General features: G+C 36.7%; 1 protein-coding gene across 1 annotated transcript; it reads right to left on the bottom strand.

Annotated features, from left to right (window-relative positions):
- Positions 1-210: 210 nt before the first annotated feature.
- Positions 211-11608, bottom strand: LOC127103542 (myosin-6). The gene is made up of 15 exons (XM_051040792.1): positions 11425-11608; positions 10420-10757; positions 9696-9754; positions 9459-9516; positions 9283-9384; positions 9167-9204; positions 8872-8998; positions 8611-8781; positions 8385-8516; positions 8183-8292; positions 7952-8012; positions 7627-7804; positions 7325-7527; positions 6170-6313; positions 211-342 (listed from the first exon to the last, which is right to left on the bottom strand). Exons 1-15 carry the CDS (start codon positions 11606-11608, stop codon positions 211-213), a joined length of 2037 nt encoding a protein of 678 aa, XP_050896749.1.
- Positions 11609-21368: the final 9760 nt, after the last annotated feature.

The raw sequence follows: 21368 nt of genomic DNA, 5'->3' as shown, positions 1-21368 counted from the left end.
ACTTTTGTTGGATATGCCAATCAAATAAGCACTTCACTTGAATCTTTTTTAGGCTTGAGATATATTCAATTTAGTCACCACCAATAGAGAGTTGCAAAGATATCATTAGTGATCATAAACCTTAATTCTTCAGCTTGATTTAGAGAATAGCTTGATCAACCACATTGTATATCTTTGACCACTTGAACTATCTTTAGTACTTGCTTGTCTTCATGCACCATTGTCATCCAAACCACCTCTAGAGTTGTTACGCCTTATGGTGTTGTCATCATCAAACCATGATATTATCAGGTATAAGCATATTTTGTTTATCTGTGAGTTTTGATCACTTCCTGAGTATACCTGCAAGCACATAGTTCCACAATATTTACATATTACAATAGCCAATTCCAATAAATAAACCAATATTTCAGAAAATAAAATAAAATAATAAACACAAAAAACAAAACAAATAATATTTGTAAGGAACAAAATTATAAAAAAATACAAGAACTAAAACTTAAAAGTAATATATTTGTAGGGACTAATTACATATTTATGATATTTTTGTATTGTGTTTCACTTCAACTTTTTTACTTTACAGATCCTGAAGTACAAACAAATATTCTAAGCAGATGCACAAGACGTACCTAGCCCAATTAAAAGAAAAGCAAAAACAAAGAGACCAAACAAAAACTCCAAACATCCAACAACAAGATTATAAACTAAACAAAACAAGAGCAAGCTAGAGACTGCCAAACAGGGCGACAACTAGACCTCTCCAACCCAAGGCCAGCCAATGTGAGCACCAAACTTCAAAAAACATGCAAACAGGCATTCAAAATAGGCTGAAGACACTCATGTCGCTATTGGCTCAGATGCAAAATATGATTCTCAAGCCAAGTCGAAAAAGCACAAGATAAAACAATTACTTTATAGGGGGCCCAACTACTCCATATACAAGGGAGGGCTGACTCAACAGAAGTTGACTGGAAATCAAGAGGAAAGTCAAGAGCAATGAGGCCAGAAAAGTTCAAAGCCACATCATAAGAGCAATCCTTAGAATGACGCCACCTCTACACATCACACTCAGGGGAAGGATAAAATCCCTAACTACTAGGAGAATTTCATGAGTATGAACCATCTCATGATAAAAGAGGAAAGATCTCATCCACTTAAGCTCTCACACCCAAATCTCCCCCTCCTACCTGCCATCCTCCCTAATAGAGTGACCACGCTGATCAAAAATTGAGAAAAGTGTTCCATACACAGTGGTCTCTCCAGAAATACGTGAGAAGATTAGTTCCAACTTTCAAATGAAGATCATCAATAATCTGATATGAGGGATCTTTATATTTGGATCCAAGAAGAGTATTTACTTTACTTTATATTTGTTTAAATAGAAAAACTACTCATTTCATCATAAACCTTGAATGATTTCTTGAATCAAAATCATTTTTCCTTTACATAAATGTGCATTAAAACTTAGTCTTCAGGACTTGGATCCTCTCTTTCTTTTTTTCTATCCACTCCTCTCCTTCCTCTATATCTCTCTCTTAATCTCACTCTAACTCTCGTTTATCTTAACTAATTACCCTATAATCAAGGATTGGTCTATTACAGACAAGATGTAACTTAATTATAGGGTATTAATTAGACTTTTGGAGGAGGAAGCAACCATTTAGATGTTTTATTAATTCCAAGTGTAATGAAAGGTTTAGCCTCTTTATCACTTAGATGCTTCGTGAAACTTGCACGTCCTTTGGGACTTGAACCTGGTCTTGTGTTCTTGTATTCCATAAAGTTTAAAGTTTTGTAAACAAAATCATGTATTAATATTAATTAACTCTTTATGTTCATATATTATGAGAGTTGAAAAGTTCAATTAGAGAGTTAATTACTTGTCATATTCAGTGTGATTATTATTACTCCACCATTTTGGATAAATAACATTGCTCAAACTTGAGTAATAAAACACAACATTGCTCATACTTTACTATGAACCAAATAGTATATACAATCTTGTGATTTACTCTTGCATGCTACCATATATGTATATTGTTCAAAACGTACAAGTGTGTGTTCCTCCTACAATGGTATGGGGACTCAGAGGCCTTAGTAGATATATTATGTTGTATGGTGGTTAGAGCTTACGCACGATAGCGAGAAACCTTATACCGTGGTGTTTTGTGGTGGTTTTTAGGATCTGCCCACATGAGGTGAAATGCCTTGTATATATGTTGGTCATTTTTGTATAACCATATATGGGGTGTGATATGTAGTAGTTAAGATATGTCTTCTCTCCCATTTGGAGGGAGATATATTTATAGAGGCTCTGACTGACACCCACGATCTGCAGTGCGACTTCGACTGCCACCCCCGATCCGCGGCGCGACTCCAACTCCTAAAAAGTCCCGATTTTAAATTTTTCTGAATTTTTTATTCATAAAAAAGGTCTTTTTTTATTAAAAAAAATAGTTTAATTGGATTTGGGAAATTTTTGGAAAATTTGGAAACGGTTCTGGGAAAAACTAGGGAAACACGTATTGTTCTTCAGACAAAAGCATTGGGAAATCAAACAATCCAAATAGAGTCGCTCGAATTTCCTTGGGCGAAACCACAACTCTAAAATACGATCAAAAAACATACACCCAAATATATACAATATCATCATAAGCCACCAAAATTTGTAAACCTACAAACAACAGCACATTAGAGACTAGAGGGGATTTATCCAAAATCCCCTTTTTAGGTCTCAGAGCAATCACACAAAAAACAACAACAAAATTAATCATTTATGCCCATAAGGTTTTTCCCAAACCTTATTTGGCATAATTACACAGATCATACGAAATTAGGGAAAACCTGCATTACCCCAAGGCACTGATGGGAAGGTAAGGAACCCTCGCCATCCTGGCTGCCCAAATCACTCATCAATAAGACAATTCCCCAATTACCTTAGAATTGAAGAGTTTCTGGTTAAGATGTCTCTTCTCCTTCTTAGAGTTCTCCTTAGGGTTTCCTAGCATTCGTTCTTTATTTCTCCCAATTCTCTACGTATCAGTTTTCTCTAAATCCCAACTTTTTCTATTTAAATAACCTACTATGTTTTATCAATTTCTCAATTTTACCCACAAAACTTCATTCCTACAACTTAACCCTTCAATTTTATTAGAAACTATAATTTCTCCCCCTACTCTCAATTTTTCATAATTTTTTTTATTTAAATCAAATAAATATTCAATTTAAATAAATATTTAATTTAAATAATTATTTAATCAAAGTTCCTTAATTTTTCCACTCTCTCAACCTATCACAAAATAATTAAATTTATCAAATTATTTATAATAACCTCAATAAATCTATTTTATTTTTTCTATTCTCCAATTCTAGATCCACCGGTAATTATTAATTACCAAAATACCCCTACCTACCGAAAAGCGCCAAAATTCAAGTATAATGAATAAAATACACCAATAATTAAATAAAATACTCTATTTAAAAGTTGGTTTGTTATAACTCTCCCCCACTTAAAAGGATTTTCTCCCTCAAAAATTACCTGGCGAAGTCAGATTCGGATAGGATTCCTTCATCTGGCTCTCTAGCTCACATGTCAAACTTCCTCCAACAGGTCCTCACCATACCACTTTCACTAAAGAAATATCCCTACCTCTGAGTTACTTCGCTTCTCGATCCTCAATCCTTATAGGTAATGCTTCAATAGTCAGATTATCCCTCACTTGCACATCGTTCATTTGGATTATATGAAACGAACCAAGAATGTACTTCCGAAGCTGAGATACATGAAAAACATCATGCAGGTTCGAAAGAGACGGTGGCAAGGTCACACTATACGCAACGACTCTAATCCTCTGGGAAATATGATAGGGACCAATGAAATAAAGAGTAAGCTTCTTATATTTTAAAGCCCTTCCTACACAAGTCACATGAGTGACTCTCAGAAACACATGATCACCCTCTCAGAATTCAAGAGCCTTCCTCCACTTATCATGGTAACTCTTTTGCCTACTCTGAGATGCCTTCATCTTCTATTTGATCATCTTCACCTTTTTTTAGTCTATTGCACAATCTCTGGTCCAAGTACAACATTATCTCTAGGCTCATACCAACACAAATGAGTTGTACACCTCCTCATATACAAAGCATCAAATGGTGCCATTCAAATACACCTCCTTGCTCTAAGACGCAAGCCCTTAAAAGGTCCTCCAAAGATTGGACATGCCTCTGAGTCTGACCATCAGTCTGTGGATGATAAGCATAACTCAACTCCAGTTTAGTACCTAGAGACTCTTGTAAACTCTCCCAAATTTGGATGTGAATCTCAGGTCTCTATCAGACACAATACTCGATGGAATACCATGAAGCTTCACAATCACATCAACGTAAATCCCAGTCAGTTTCTACAATGGAAAACTGATCTTAATCGGAATGAAGTGCGTCGATTTAGTTATCCTATCAACGATCACCCAAATTGCATCAAATACTCTAGGAGTATTCGACAACCTAGTCACAAAATCAATCAATATATTTTCTTACTTCCATTCGTGAATATCCAATGGCTCCATCAGTCCAGACAGTTTATGATGCTTAATCTTTGGCTTTTAGAAAGTCAGGCATGAATATACAAAATGTACAACGTCTCTTTTCATTCCTGACCATAAAACCATTTTCTTAAGGTCTTGGTACATTTTAGTAGCCCTAGGATGAATACTTAAACCGTTTCCGTGACTCTCCTCCAAAATGATCTTCTTAAGTTCCGGCACATCAGGCACACAAACTATATTCCGAAACTTTAGGATCCCATCGTCAACTCTAAAATCTCCATCTTCACCTTAATTAACTGATTACAAACGATCAACCATGGCTACATCCAGTTTCTGACTTGCTCTGATCTCATCAAGAAAACCACTAGTCAGCTTCAACATGCCCAATCTCACACTATCCATAGTCACCTATCACACCAAACTCAAGTATTTGAATTGCTCGATCAAATCCAACTTTCTAACCATCAACGTCGCCATGTGCAAGGACTTCTGACTCAAAGCATCTGCTATAACATTGGCTTTATCGGGATGGTAGTTCAAACCAAAGTCATAGTTCTTCTAAAATTTTAACCATCTCCTCTGCCTCATATGCATATCCTTATGATTGAACAAATATTTCAAACTCTTGTGATCACTGAATACTTTGAATCTAGAACCATACAGATAATGTCTCAATAACTTCAACATGAATACCATAACTGCCAACTCCAAATTGTGAGTATGTTAGTTTCTCTTATGAACCTTTAGTTGTCATGAAGCATAAGTCACAACCTACCCATTCTGCATAAGCACACCGCCTAAGCCCGTCTTAGATGCATCACACTATACTACAAAAGGTTCCTTTGGATCTGGTAATATCAATATTTACGTTATTGTCAACTTCTTTTTCAGTTTATGGAAATTCTCTCACACTTCATATCCCACACAAAGGCTTGACCCTTTCGTGTCAACTGAGTCAAAGGAAGAGCTAACTTAGAAAAGCCCTTGATAAAATCTTTGTTAGTAACCAACCAACCCTATGAAACTTCTGATCTCCGTAACTGATTTCGGAGCCTCCTACTGTAGCATTGCATCTACCTTAGAAGGGTCAACTGTTATACGACCACTAGAAATCACATGGTAGAGAAAAGTAACTTCTCGCAACTAAAACTCGCATTTGGGTAACTTAGTATACAATTTATTCTCTTTCAAAACCTAGAGTACAGTATGAAGATGTCCAACATGGTCTTCATCTGATTTAGAATATACCAGAATATCATCAATAAACACCACCACAAACTGATCCAAATAGGGATAGAAGATCCTATTCATATACTCCATAAATGCACTAGGGGCATTAGACACACCGAATGACATCAATGAGTACTCATAGTGAATGTATCATGTCCTGAATATAGTCTTCAAGATATCTTCATCCTTCACTCGAATATGATGATAACCCGACCTCAAGTCGATCTTACTGAAAACACATGCACCCATTAACTGATCCATAAGGTCGTCAATCCTGGGAAGAGGATACTTATTCTTGATGGTGACCTTATTCAGATGACGATAATCAACATACAATCCCATACTTCCGTCTTTCTTCTTCACTAATAACACTAGAGCTCCCCAAGGTGACACACTTGGTCTGCGAATTTATTATCAAGTAGATCTTCCAATTGACTCTTTAGCTCACTCAATTCTACTGGAGACATTTTGTAAGGTTCCATCGGCACAGGTCTAGTACCGGGTACTAAATCTATGGAAAACTCAACCCCTGTCTCTGGCTGTAGATCAATAATATCATCAGGGTACATATCTGGAAATTGACATACTATAGGCAGATCATCCAACGTCGTTTTTCCTTCGATTTACAAAGAAGAAAACATCGCAAACACTTGAGCTTCATCCTTTAGGAATTCTTCAACCTGTTTAGAAGAAATAAAATGAGGACATTTCTCCTCCATAAACTCAAGAAACAATGTTGTCTTGTTATAGAAGTTGATATAAATACGGTTGAACTCTAACCAGTTCATACCCAAGATAACATCAAGTTGACTCAACGGTAAACAAAACTAACTCGATGCCAAAGTCTCTACCATATATTATCAACAGACAATTAAAACAAACTAAAGAAGTGGTTACCGACCCATTCACTGGAGTATCCACTACGCCAAATAAGGGAAAAGAGGGCGCTTTTTTTGGCCTATAACAGCGCTTTAAAGCGCCCTCTAATCTGGCGCTGGCATAGGTAAAGACAGCGCTTTTTTTCCTGGTGAAAGCGCTCTCTAAAGTGGCTCTTTAAGCCCTTTAAGGGCCACTTTAGAGGGCGCTTTTTAAAGAAAGCGCCCTCTAAAGTGGAAACTTTTAAGGGTTTAGAGGGCGCTTTTACTGGAAAGCGCCCTCTAAAGTGGAAACTTTTAAGGGTTTAGAGGGCGCTTTTACTGGAAAGCGCCCTCTAAAGTGGAAATTTAAAGGGTTTAGAGGGCGCTTATTTTGGAAAGCGCCCTCTAAAGTGGGTGGTTATTTAAAAAAAAAATTTTAAAAAGCGCTATATTTTTTTATTTATTTTAGACAACCTGTATATTGAAGCAGTACACCTAAAACTGTATAATTTGAAGCCCTTTTTCACACATTGCATTCAACAAGCCTTATATACAACAATCCATACATATACAACAATCCACTGATATATAATCGTTTAACTTCTAAAGATTCTAAATATACAACCAATTCATAACTTAAAAAGAAATAAAACTAAGTAGCAAAAGCATCTCTGAGATGTATGTTTTTTTTGCTAGCCGCAGTCTTCTTAGGGTCCGCTTCCTGAATCGAAGTTCATTTCTAGCAGCCATTCCTCGCATGTCGGTTTGAATACAAACAACTTTGGAATAGGTAGTTTTATAAGCACTTCTCGAAAGATACATGCGGATTTGTTTCTGGATTATCAAAGATGCGGCCTCCTTTCTCATGCATTCATACCGACGTCTTGCAAGTTGTCCTATGTTAAGTTCATAGGATACGTAAAACTAAATGACTTAGAAAATGGATAACAAGATTATTCATACATAGTATCAAAAAGGATTCAAATAATTGATACCTTTAATAGCCCTTTGTAGTTCTATGGCAGAAAATCGCAATAACTTGTACTGTTTCTCACAAATATATGTGCGAGCTTTTTTCTGAATAACGATTGCGGATCTTCCTAGGACCTCGGCACGACATGCATCTAGTTCTGCCATTTGACCTGCTCTCAGGAAAACTTTTGTCTTTCCTATCTGCAAAGAAACCCAAACAACATTTTATTCCAATCCATATTATCATACATAGCGTGTTCGAAATTTTTTAGCATCATCATCTATGATTCAATGTAACCTGCGAGCAAATAAAAATGCTATAACTGAGATTAAGATAAGAACTACTACTTGATAATCTTTAAGGTTTGCTTTATCTAGAAGTCTCTTGCAAGCCGTCATCTCATCAGGATTGCAGATATATATTTATTATTAGTTATTTCAGATATAGTTGTGTTATTTGAACATCTAAAACCGGAAAAATTTCGTGACAACAATCTAGGTGGTTAATTATGTTCAGTACAATCACATTCATCTGTATGATCAGAAAAAGAAAACACGGAAAAAAGGAGAAGTAAATACCATGATTTTAGAACCTTAGGTTCCATTATACTAAACCGCTGAACAAATTCATCAAAGTTCTTTCGAGTTGGATATCCAGCGCAACTTATCCTAATTGCCTCCATTACACCCTGTAAAAGGCATCCACAGAGTTTGAAGTAACTTGAAACAAAAATATTCATGTCATAATAAAGAACAAGGCTAATATGGGGGTTGAACTCACCCCACATCGAAGCTGCTGTAACACATCGTTGTTCTCAAATATCCCCGGCTTAAGAAGATTATTTGGCTTTACACAACGAATGTAGTGTGGCTCAGTCGCACTCAATGTTTCAAGCAAAGATTGCAGTTGTTGCTTCATTCCATAAGCAATAAGAATAACAATGATCAATAGTTATATACAAAAGACTTATAATTTTCAAGCATATGCATGTTTAAAGAAAACCGACCTTAAACTGAGTGGCTATAGAAGAAAACTTTGTTGATTTAGTACTTTCCTCGTGTAAAGGTGGGAAAAGTCCTGAAACAAAGGAGCACTTGGAAGCACAGAGCAGCGCAGCGTGTTCCGGAACAACGTAGTCTTTATTTTTATCAAGGAAAAGATCAGTTTGATACGTGACCTGAAATCAAAGTTCGACATATATACTAAGCTTTTAACTTTTTATTTCATGGTTGATATAACTGCGTAGACCAAAATGTATTTTACTCACATCACCAGCATAGTGATTGATGGTGAAGTCAGTTCGTGACAACTTCGGTTTGCTGAATCGCTTATTGTCCTTAAGTGTTTGATATAGCTTTTCAGCAAATGTTTCGTGCGTTGATCTTGGAAACATACTACAAAGAATAAGCAGGACAATATATAAAAGAATGACTATAAAACATAGTTATTGCTCAAAGTATATATATTTGCATGCGCTAACGCCACTTTACATTATGTAAAATGACATAAACAAACCATTAACTATAATACAAATATTTGAACTATTGTCATTTAATACATACCAGGCCTCGTCCAGAAGAGCAATAACGCCGCCAGGTTTCTGAAGTTATAAACAAGAATGAGATGACAAACTGATAGAACTTTTCTAAAATGACAAAAATGCAAGGGTGAGTTGCACCTTCTCAATAAGATCGAGAACATCTTGATTATCAACGAACTCTATATAACTCCAATCAATTTCTTCCTTTGTATATTCCTCTTGCTCCATTTTGAAGACATGCTGCATAATGAAATAATGAAGTGTTATTTGAGTCTATAGAAATTGTTTACCAGGAGATAGTAGAAAAATCAAACCTGGTTGAAATGCTGCTGTAACTTCTCATTTGTCAAATTGATACAAAATTGCTCGAAGCTGAACAGGGCCGATGTAAAGTTAGTTACTGTTAGAACAATAACTGTGGTTCAAAAGTAAATAGATACGAAAAATGTAAATAGAGAACACAAAAAATTCGATCACAGAGATTGGCCAAATGTGCATACGTCTATAAACTTCATATAAAATTAGGCAAGAGGGTGGTTAAGATTAAGAACCTGTTTGTCTTGAAACTCTCGAATCCGTATATATCTAGAACTCCAATTAAGTTCTTCGAAGTCAGAAGAGAAACCAAAAATGAACAATAGCGAACGTCAGAAGAGAAACCAAGTAATATGAAGATTAGAAAAATATCTATGGTGTCAAAATCGAACAGCTAACAACGAATTAATAGAAGGAGGAAACGTCGTAGATCTAACAGAGGTGGAAGGAGAACGCCTTAGAAGTAGCGAAAATCGTAGCAGTGAGAACCCTAACGTGAAAAAGAACGAAAATAACAGAGAGTGAAATAACATAACGCGCAGTATGTTATAATTTTAATATTTACTAAAGGGGACCTTAGAGGGCGCTTGTGGAAAAAAAGCGCCCTCTAAAGGGGGCCTAAGAGGGCGCTTATGAAAGCGTTCTCTAAGGCTTTCCAAAAGCGCTTTATAAACTGGAAATGCACATGGACTTATAGAGCGCTTTTTTAAAAGAGCCCTCTAAGGGTAACCTTAGAGGGCGCTTTCTAAAAAGCGCCCTGTATTGTTGTCCTTCTATCTCCTCCTTATTTTTTCGCTTCACCTTAGAGGGCGCTTTATTACAAAAGCGCCCTCTAAAGTGCGCTGTCTATTCCAGTTGTTCGCTCCTTATTTTTTCGCTTCACTTTAGAGTGCGCTTTTGTAATAAAGCGCCCTCTAAGGTGCGCTGTCTATTCCATTTTTTGGCGTAGTGATCGATAACCATACTGCCATTCATAGAAGACACCACAAGATCCAATTTCTTCACACAAACAGTGGATATAAAGGAATGTGTTGCACTAGTATCAATGATAGAAACTAAAGGAATGTCATTAATGAAACAAGTACCTCGAACCAGATTATCAGACTTTAAGGTCATTACACCACTGAGAGCAAATACCTTTCCACCAACTTTCACATCTTGAGTCTTCTTAGGCTTCTGAAATTGTGTACTAATATGACCACTCTCCCTACAGTTGAAGCAAACCACACCATCCCTCTTGCAGTCAGTAGCTCTATGTCTTGCCTTCCCACATTTGAAGTATATCAAAGCAGTACACTCTAAAGCACGATGACAAAGTATCCCACATTTGAAACATTTGAGAGGAGCTGGAGCCCCTCCCACACTTTGACTCTTCCCACCATTATTCCTCTATTGAAACTTATGTTTACCCTTACCATCTGGAATGACATACGACTTCCCGCGATTCTGATTACCATTTATCTTACACTCTTACAATAAGAGGATATAGCACGACAGTCTTTATCATAGATATGACACTTGTTGGCCAACACCGATAACTGATGAATTTCCTGATACCCAATAAACTATTTGACCTATGGGCGAAGTCCACTTTCAAACTTAATGCATTTGGTCACTTCAGCTTCTACTCCATTATAATGAGGGAAAAACCTAGATAATTCCTAAAACTTGGCAGCATAATCTGCAACAGTCATATTCCATTGCTTAAGTTCAAGGAATTCAATCTCCTTATTGCTACGCACATCCGCTGGGAAATATTTTTCCAAGAATGTGCCCCTGAAAGCAACCTAAGTAATCATAGTACCATTAGCCTCAAGCCTCTATCTAGGATTATCCCATCAGTACTCTTCCTCCTCTAACAACGTGTGAGTACCATAAAGAACCTTTTAAGCATTCACACAAGCCATTACTCATAAGATTGTCTTGACCTCTTGCAACCAAACATGAGCGCCCTCTGGGTCATACCTTTCTTTGAATGTTGGCTTGTTTCTCTGAAACTTGTCCATTCCACGAGATTAATCACCTTCCGCCTATGGATTCTGCTGAACTTGTAAAACTTGAGCGAAACCTGCCAAGGCATCAGCGATTGCTCGACCATTTCTTCCATCCAATTCTCGGTACAACAGCAAACAACCATTATAAGAAACATTGTATCGACAATGTTCACACATGTGTCTCACACCAGGAAACAAATAAAATGGCAAAACTGGGTCGGACGGACTGACCTACTCGGATACCTCCATGTAACACCTTAAACTCTAACTCTTAATATAAAAGAGAAAATTGTATTCTTTAGGATGCTACTTCACACAAATCATGCATTTAATAAAAATATTTTCAAACTCCCAACGGAAAAAATCAAATAATCCTCATAATCATCAAATAATAGATTAAACCACAAAATAACGAAAATATACTTCAAAAGAAACTCCAAAACAAATAACGCTCTCGTTCCCAGTATTACAGACTAAAGCAGATGACAATAAACTAAAAGTGATAAGTAAAAATGAAAGAATAAAGCTTCAAGATAGTCTTCCACTCGCAAGTGACTACTCATGTTGAGTATTTGTACATCAATTTGCACAAAGCCAACAAAGCAAACAAGAAAGGGGTGAGAATACATCTTATAAATGTTAACAGTAAATTTTAGCAATATGATGGTAATATCGAATTCATAAGTACATCATTCACACCAAAATCACAATCAAAGTCAAATAATGTTGCAAATGCTAATGCCGCCAACTCCTCATCAAAAATGCATGTGGTACCAATTGTTTGGGATTAGAGGTATGTTACTGATTTACCCATGTCTTTGGTTCCTATTGAATCATGCCTCTCTTTGGACGTGAGACTGCCATAATCCCTCTCTGAACCAGGTCATCACTGAACTGAAGTCCTACCTAACTTCAAAATAAATGCATGCATGGGCATGCACAATATAAGCATGAAATATCATCTACATCATCAATATCATAAACATCATAAATGTCATCAGCATCATAACATCATAAACATCATCAACATCATAGTTATCATAAAAATCATCAAAAAAACATCATTAGAAGGTTCCACTCTTGAACATATAGGTTGGCAATCACATGTCGCCATTGTAATCCTTTCAGATTACTAATAATCAAAAATCGCCAATTAAGGTTGTCATTGTAATCCCTCCGGATTACTATACTCAAAATTATTGTTTAAAAAAAATATTTATTTTCCATCAAAAAGGGTAAAGATGTTTTACTACCCAAACCTTCAACTCATAAAAAATTCTAAGTTCTAAAAAATAACTCTAGGGTATCCCAAAAGTACTCTAAAGTATTCAAAGTGCTCTAAAGTTAAAGGTTCACAGGTGATAATTAAAGGACGGACAGTTTGACTCAAATTGTTCAAAAGTGACCCTAAGGTTACCAAAAGGGTTTCGATATCAAAAGTTGCTCAAAAATATAACCAAAAGACTCCTGAACTCAAAAAACTACTAAAACATGCCCTAACGCGAAAAATACCCAAAACATCCAGAAAATGTCACCGTCGAAAAATCGTGATCGCCGCCGCCAGATAGGCGTCAGCCACTTCCGCGCATTTCACCCACCGTCACCCCCTTCTGATCGCGGTGTGGCACCACCGCCTGTAGCCTCAAGGTGAGGCCTATCCGAAAACCTCCAGTCATCGCCTTTCCGACGTGGCTCGATCCCCCCCCCCCCAAAAAAAAAACTGATTTTTGAGTTTTCCTAAAAAGTCCCGATTTTTAAGTTTTCTGATTTTTCATGAAAAATGTTGTAGCACCTCAAATTTGCACCTACCATTGTACATACTATCTCATATTAGGTCATAGCATATCATGATCCATTGCATAACATTTGCATTGTCCTCAGTTGCCTCAGAGCAAGCAAGTCAAGGATTAGGTCAAACTGATCAGGAGATCAGTCAACCAATCAAGCAAGGGTGTTTCTCAAGGAGCCAAAGCCCTAGGGTTTGTCCAACAAGTTCACATGACTTGGGGGACCATTTGAAGTGTTCAAGTCAAGGGTTGAAGGCTCAGAAGCCATCAGTCAATGCACAGTCAGGCAAAAACCCTAGACAGTCAACAATCAGTCAAAGTAGTGGATGGTGGCCATTCTTGTGGAATTTGGGCACCATGGTTAATAATCAAGAGTCCATACAACTTGGGACATCATTTGAAGTCAAGGTCTCAAGGAATTAGGGTTTGGAATTCATCAGAAGTGCCTCAGTCATCCAAAACCCTAGAAAAGTCAAACTTGGTCAACTATTGATTTAATCAGTGATTTGATGGATAGAATTGATTTGAAGGAGCTCATTCATGCTTGTACAAGCCTCATCTATCATGTCAAACCTCATCATGGAAGAAAATCAAGTCAAATCAGAAATTTTCCAGAAATAGAAAGTGGACCTGTAATTTCAACTGCCAAAAATGGAAACTTCTTGATCCTCAACTTACATCATGATACAAGCTCCAAATGAATTTTTGCCCAACATGAAAGTTGAAGATCTTGTTCTCCCATTTTCAAAAAGTCCAAGAACACTCAAATCCCATGTGTGGTTGTCAAGATATGATCAATTCAATTTCAGAAATTTGTGAACTTCAAAGAGCCATATCTCATGAACCATAAGGCCAAATTTGGTGGGGTTTTTTCCTACAAACCACATTTTTCCTCCTCTTTCCAAAAATATAAATTTCATGAACCAAAACCTTGCCAATCAAAATGGCATTTTTGGACCTATTTCATTTAAAAATCAAGTTTGACCAAACTTTGACTTTTTGATTCATTGATTTTTTCACCATTTTGCCAATTGGGATTTGTTTCATATGTCATTTGAAACTTGCTCCAAGCTTAAATTCATGCACATACCACCATTACACCACCATCTTGGCCAAAGTTGCAAATTTGACAATTATTGCAAATGGCTTCACATAAGCAAAACAAACTTGGCAATTGATGTACAGACCAAAAACAGCAATTGTAAAGACCATTTACAGCCTGTTTCCAAGCCCACTCGTACAGCTTGCACCCTCCACTTTCACTTGTGAAAATTTAGCAAAATGGCAAATGTTTCATTTTAAACTAAACCAACTTAGCACATGGATTAACAATGCTAAACAGACAATATAAGCAACTTTTCTGCTCATTCCAACCCTAGAGAGAATCACAACCTCCACGACCAAAAAAAAAACTCTCATGCTCTCTCATTTGCATTTTGACACATTTTCAATTTCTGCTCAAAACTTTCATAGCACACGATCTCCACTAGTTTGTTCTTGATTCTAGCCAACGTTTGAGGACATTTGCGAGCACACAACACCAGCTGGAATTCTTTTTGAGCTCTGTTTTCCTCAAGCCACAACAATGGTGAATCGAATTTTGGAAGCTTCCAGGCATCAGTGAGCTAACATACTTCAAGCATTCATCATTATTGACCATTAGCATCATCTGTTTCAAGCTGTAACACTCAAATAACCACTGTTGCTCGATTTTCTTCAAAACCAAGTAAGTAATCGACCTCCACTATTTGCCTTGCTATGCTATGTTTATGAAAGGTCTTTGTACGCTGGTTTGAATGAAACTTGTATCATCCAAAATGGTTAACTGTATCATGAGAAATCTGAATTTTATCTTGTGCACACAAATATGTTTTCCTTCGATTTGGTTTGTTTAGGTTGTTTTAATGGAAATGAACACCATATTTGTGATGCTTGATATATGCTGATGCTATTGCTATACTCATTTCTTGATTCTGGGCATTTCGAAATTTTGATTACATGAAGGTGATGAAGCTGTATGCCCTGTTGTGTACAAACCCTAGCCTGTTTCCAGTTTTTGTTCCAGAATCGTGTCTGCTATTATTACTCATGATTGTATGAATCTTCCTCTATCATTACCATGCTGTTTGCTTGATGTTGTTTATGATGATTACATGATGATGATGATGAACATGCCCTGCTGCTGTTTTGAATATGCTCAGAAATCCACGTGAGTTGTGTTGTTTATGTTTGGTTTATGGCTGCTTTGGATATTACATGAACATTGTTATTGCCTTGTTGATTGCCATGCCCTTCGAATTTTGGTTGAGGATGAACATTGAAGATGAACCAAAGCCATGCTATAAACCCTAGGGTTTCTAAAACCAGAAAATTCGTTTGCTCATTGGCCAATTTACTGTTCCATTGGCAACAGCCAATGAGAACATTTCCCGTGTCCACTCAAAACGCAGTGTTTTGATTAATAATGCTCAATATTACAAAACTGCCCCTGTTGACCATTGTTTGACTCGTTTCCCATGCTATGTGCTCATGTTTCATTCAATTATTCATCCAACTTGCAAAATTCATTTCTCTCTCAAATTTCATCCAAAAATCATGAAATTTTTTCCATCATCTTCACATGGATGTCTAGTATTTGATCCTGATTTTTAATTAATTTTTCATTGGCTGGATTTTGATTGGTAATTGGTTTCTTGACATGTATGCATAATTGATACCTTGTGCCATTCCTTCTGTGAAATACTCATGATGTATCCATTGCCCCTGAAACTTTTTGTGGTGAAACTAGACTCATTTACCTTTGTTTCCATATAGAGTTTATGCATTTCTCATTTGTGGTTTGCTAGATATGAATTTTTGAACTAGGGTGTGACAATTTGTGTCACACCAATGATGTGCATTTTCATGATTTTTGTTCACATGCTTCCTTACATCCAAATGACCCCAAATTTTGCATGAATGATCTCTTACATGTCTAGTTTGTGTATGAATTTTCTTGGATTTAATCTTGCTGTTTTCCATTTGATTGTGAATTTTCTTCCCTGCCTAGTCAATTGTTGACTTTATGTGATACATGTTGCCAAATCCTTTATGAAATTCTCACATCTTATTGTATGACCATGAAATTTCATATGTGATAACTAGACATCTTGAGCTTTGCATTGGTGTTAATCTCATTCATTTCTCATCTGTTTTCAATTTGATATGATTTTTTGAAGTTGACCCATGTTTGTTGACCTTCATTGTGCATGCTTAAATTTGGTTTGACTTCTTGATTTTCATTGACTGCCTTCCTCTCATCCAAATGCAATGAAATTTGACATGCTTACCATGCTAGATGTTAGGATTGAGTGTGATTTATTTGATGATTTTTGAGATTGTTTGGGTTGACTTTTGATGCAAGTCATTCTGTTGACTTTTTTGTGCTTTCATTTGCCATGCCTTGCCTTCTTGTGCTTATGAGTTGATGATAATGCATGATTTGAATGTGGGCCCAATTGTGATTGCTTCCTAAATGTTTGAACATGAATTGGGTTGACTTTTCTTTGCTGTTTTGACCTTTTCTTTCATCTTTGACCCTAGGCTAGTCCTAGTGGTCTTTTGAGCTTACAATTGAGTTAATGTTTCAGGTTAAGCACTAATGCCTCAAAGATCATTCAAATGTGATTGAGTTGGATTATATGTATCATGTGCTAACCCTTGTTTTGTAGGTGTGACTCATATAGTTGAGTCTGGTGCTTTGCACATTGGTCCCTCTGTGGTTGACTGTTGTTTATCCATTCCTTTTGTTTTAAACTGTTGAACTGTTTACTAATGGGTTTGACTTTTTTCAGGTACACTTTAGTTGCTTAAGTTCTTTGAACTTGATTTGCTTTGCTATTTAGCATTTGCTTTGAGGTATAAACCTTTCTTCTTCATGTAGTCTGGAGACCCGGTCTGTTATTTGACCGGGCAAACTGTCTGAAGTCCTCCTTAAGAGGCAATGCCTGTGTGTGTTTAAAATTGTCCCAAGCAGGAAAAGTCCTTCAAGTAAGGCAATTGGTGGAAGGTAGGGATAAGCAATCTATCCCCCACTATTCAGTGTGTCCTCTCTTTGCTCCCATTACATGGTTGAAGCATTGAGATAAAAACCCAAGATCTATCGAGTCAATACTATGGAAAGAGCTCCATCTTTCTGAGCTCCCACACTTTCTAATGCTCTCCCTGATAGGGATAGAAGCAATGAGGCACACCCCTCATCTCCTTTTCATCTGCTTCACCTTAGCCTCTCAATGGCAAGGTTAAGAGCGACATTTACCTATTACAGTGGACTTTCATGGTCAAACCCTCTTGTGTGAGCCCCCTTTGTTTGGCTATAGAGTGTGTTGTTTGATTCTCATTGACTGTTTGAGTGCTTCATATGCATCTGTTTGCTTGTATGTTATGCATTTATCATCATCAATTGCCATTAATGCATGATCATCTCTTTGTTTGTGTGACATTGTCACTGTTGTTTACCCATTGAGGACAATTGTAAGTCCCACAAGTTGGCATTTGTTCCTATGATATGGAAGTGAGTATAAGTCCATCACATTGGCCACTCATCTTATCTTTGCTTGTTGCTTTGTTTGTTTGTATGTGAGGATACAAGTGTAAGTCCCACAAGTTGGCAGTTGTTTTCCTGGGATCATACTGTGTATGTTAGAGTAAGCCCAAACAAATTGGCATCTGACATCCCTGTTTTGCTTTCTTTGTTTATGAGAGGATGCAATTGTAAGTCCCACAAGTTGGCATTTGCTTTCCTATGATCATGTGTGGAGTTAACCTAAGTCCCACAAGTTGGCAGTTGATTTCCATGTTTCATCCCTTGTTTTCTTTTTGAGGAGATTGGTATAAGACCAGTGATTGGCATCCGGTATCCGCTTTCGTTCCTTTTCTTTATAGAGGAGATTAGTGTAAGACCATTGAGTGGCTTCTGACATCCCATTCCATTTTTAGGAGATTGGTATAAGCCTAGTGATTGGCATCCGATATCCGCTTTTGTTTCCTTTCTTGTTTGTTTGTTATTATTCATTGCCATTCCAAAGGACACACTTGAATCATCTTCTATATGATTTCAAGAAGTGAACCTTCTAAGAAGTTTTACTTTCCATCTTCATCCATTCATCATTCACTATGTCCTAGACTTTTCACACTCTTGACTTTCAAATTTGACATAAGTGTTGTGCAGACATCGTCATGTTTTCTAACTAAAAACCTGGACTCAAGTCCTGGACTTTTTTCAAACTCCATTTCATAATACTTCTTTTGAATCAATCTTAACCATACTTTGACTCTACTTTCATAATCACAATCAATTAACTTCACCCATTCACTTGTTTTGGCTTTGTCCATCATTAATCTTTTCATGCATTAGCCATAGGTTTCAATTATCATTGTGGTTGATGTAAATCTTGCCTATCCTTAGTGAGTCGACAGTAAGACTTCCGTACTGAAAACAGGGCTAACCCCTCTAGTACGTCGAAGCTATCCTCGCATGGTGGATGTTGTTTTTGGTCGAGTGTTCTCCCATTGATAATGAAAAGCCTCAGTGCTTGTGTTTAAAATTGAATCCAACTCACTTTTGGAAATCTTTTAGCCGAACTACGGCGTTTTGATCCTTACCTTTGATGGAAGGTACGTAGGCAGCGGGTTCATCCGCTCAAACCCAATAAAAATTGTACATTCTTTTCTCACCATCCCAATCATGTTTGCACAATGCATATGTCATAACAAATAACAATTTAGCATAACAAGTGTGAAAAGGGCTCCCTAGGAGTACCTAGGACGTAGTGGGTGCCTAACACCTTCCCATTGCGTAACTTACCCCTTACCCAGACTCTCTGATCTTTTATTAGTTTTCTACGTGTAAAACTTCTTAGGCTTTTGTTCGCTTTTTAGCCAGTCCTTTGGATAAATAAAAGTGCGGTGGCGACTCAAAATTTCATTGTATGCTTAGCTTATGGTTTAATCGATAAATCATATAGCGACGAATACACCGCTACAAATGTCTCATTTAAAAAAAATGTTTTAGTAGATTTGGGAAATTTTTGGAAAATTTGGAAACGGTTCTGGGAAAAACTAGTGAAACACGTACAATTCTTCAAACATAAGCATTGGGAAACCAAACAACCCAAATAGAGTCGCTCGAATTTCCTTAGGTGAAACTACATCTCTAAAATACGATCAAACAACATACACCAAAATATATACAATATCATCACAATCACCCAAAAGTTATAAACCTACTACAAACAACAACACATCAGAGATCATATGAGATTTATCTCAAATATCCTTTTTGGGTCTCAGATCAATCACACGAAAAACAACAACAACAAAAAAAAATCATCGATAATGGCCATAACATTTTGCCCAAGCCTTATTTCGTCAAAATTACACAGATCATACAAAATTAAGGAAAAATCTGCATTACCTCAAGACGCTGACGGGAGGGTAAGGAACCCTTACCATCCTAGCTGCCTAAATCACCCATCAATAAAACAATCCCCCCTTACCTTAGAATTGCAGAGTTTCTGGTTAAGCTGCCTCTTCTCCTTCCTAGAGTTCTCCTTATGGTTTTCTAGCCGTCGTTCTTTGTTTCTCTCAATTCTCTATGTATTAGTTTTCTCTAAATCCCAACTTTTTCTATTTAAATAACCTACTATATTTTATTAATTTCTCAATTTTACCCACAACACTTCATTACTACAACTTAATCCTTCAATTTTATTAGAAACTCTAATTTCCCCATACTCTCAATTTTTCATAATTTATTATTTAAATCAAATAAATATTTTATTTAAATAAATATTTTATTTAAATAAATATTTAATTCAAATAATTATTTAATCAAAATTCCTTAATTTTCCTACTCTCTCGACCTATCACAAAATAATTAAATTTATCAAAATATTTATATTAACCTTAATAACTCTATTTTATTTTTTATGTTCTCCAATTCTATAATCCCCAGTAATTATTAAATTAGCAAAATACCCCTACCTACAGAAAAGCACCAAAATTCAAGTATAATGAATAAAAAACACCAATAATTAAATAAAATACTCAATTTAAAAGTCAGGGTGTTACGTGCCCCACATTAAGTTCTAGGGATTTGACCGCCTCAATGGACGACAAGGATCTCACATAGAGATCCAGCATATTGGTTGCCTATATGGGAGACAATGGTCTTACGTAAAAATCCAACGATTTGATCGCCTTAATGGGCGGCACGGGTCTCACGTAAAGATCCATCATATTTATCGCTTCTATGGACGACAAGGGTCTCACGTAAAGATCCAACATATTGATATCATCAATGGTTGGTAAGGGTGATCGGTCACCATTTTCACTTAGTTTTCATCATCCATCCAGCATGAATCTTCAAGAATATGTAACACTTTGTTCTTTCTTTTAGTTGATTTCTTAAGTTTATCGCATTTTATAAATTTCTGCTTGTTTTATGTTGCATTAGTAGTTCATCTCTTTTTGTCGTATTTTATGCGTTTCCGTGGTAGTGTTATTTGGTTTCCAAGTCTAACAATAAGCCCTAAAGATGCGTACCAGAAGTATGGAAGTCAAGGACATCGTGCAAAGTGAGATAAGGCAAAAACAGGGGGCTGACATGGGTGCCCGTGTCTGCTGACACGGCCCGTGTCAGCATGTGCAGAGTGGAGATTATGGAAGCCAGAAAACAGGGGGCTGACACGGGTGCCCGTGTCAGCAAGGGCTGAAGGATTTGAGTTGACAGAGAGCCAACACGGGCGCCCGTGTCATCTGACACGACCCGTGTTGGCCAATTCGCCCAGTTTGCTGATTTTTATTGTTGTGGTCTCTTTGTAAGTCTGGAGGGCAGTTTTGGTAGTTCACGATGTTTTTAGATGATTGAGAACTATTTAGTCTGCATTTTCGTAAAAAGAAAGGGACTTTTTGGATCGTACAAGGAATAGAAAGAAAGGAGAAGGGAGCTTTCAAGGTGTTTGGAGAAGAAGAGATTTTCAAGATCGGAAGAGATTGAAGATCAACCTTCATCACCAACAAATTTTAATGTCTCTATTTTGTAATTTACTGTCTTTGAATACTATGAGAAGCTAAATCCCCAAATGCT

Source organism: Lathyrus oleraceus, chromosome 7 (assembly GCF_024323335.1).
Source record: "Lathyrus oleraceus cultivar Zhongwan6 chromosome 7, CAAS_Psat_ZW6_1.0, whole genome shotgun sequence".
Lineage (NCBI taxonomy): Eukaryota > Viridiplantae > Streptophyta > Magnoliopsida > Fabales > Fabaceae > Lathyrus > Lathyrus oleraceus.
This window is presented reverse-complemented; position numbering and strand designations above follow the sequence as displayed.

Coding starts and splice junctions, on each gene's coding strand:
- LOC127103542 (XM_051040792.1), bottom strand. CDS start 11,608: ATGTTTCTTATAATGGTTGTTTGCTGTTGTACCGAGAATTGGATGGAA. Junction 9,205..9,282: donor TTCTCGATCTTATTGAGAAG/GTGCAACTCACC, acceptor TTATAACTTCAG/AAACCTGGCGGCGTTATTGC. Junction 343..6,169: donor ATAATAAATTCGCAGACCAA/GTGTGTCACCTT, acceptor ATGTGCTTGCAG/GTATACTCAGGAAGTGATCA.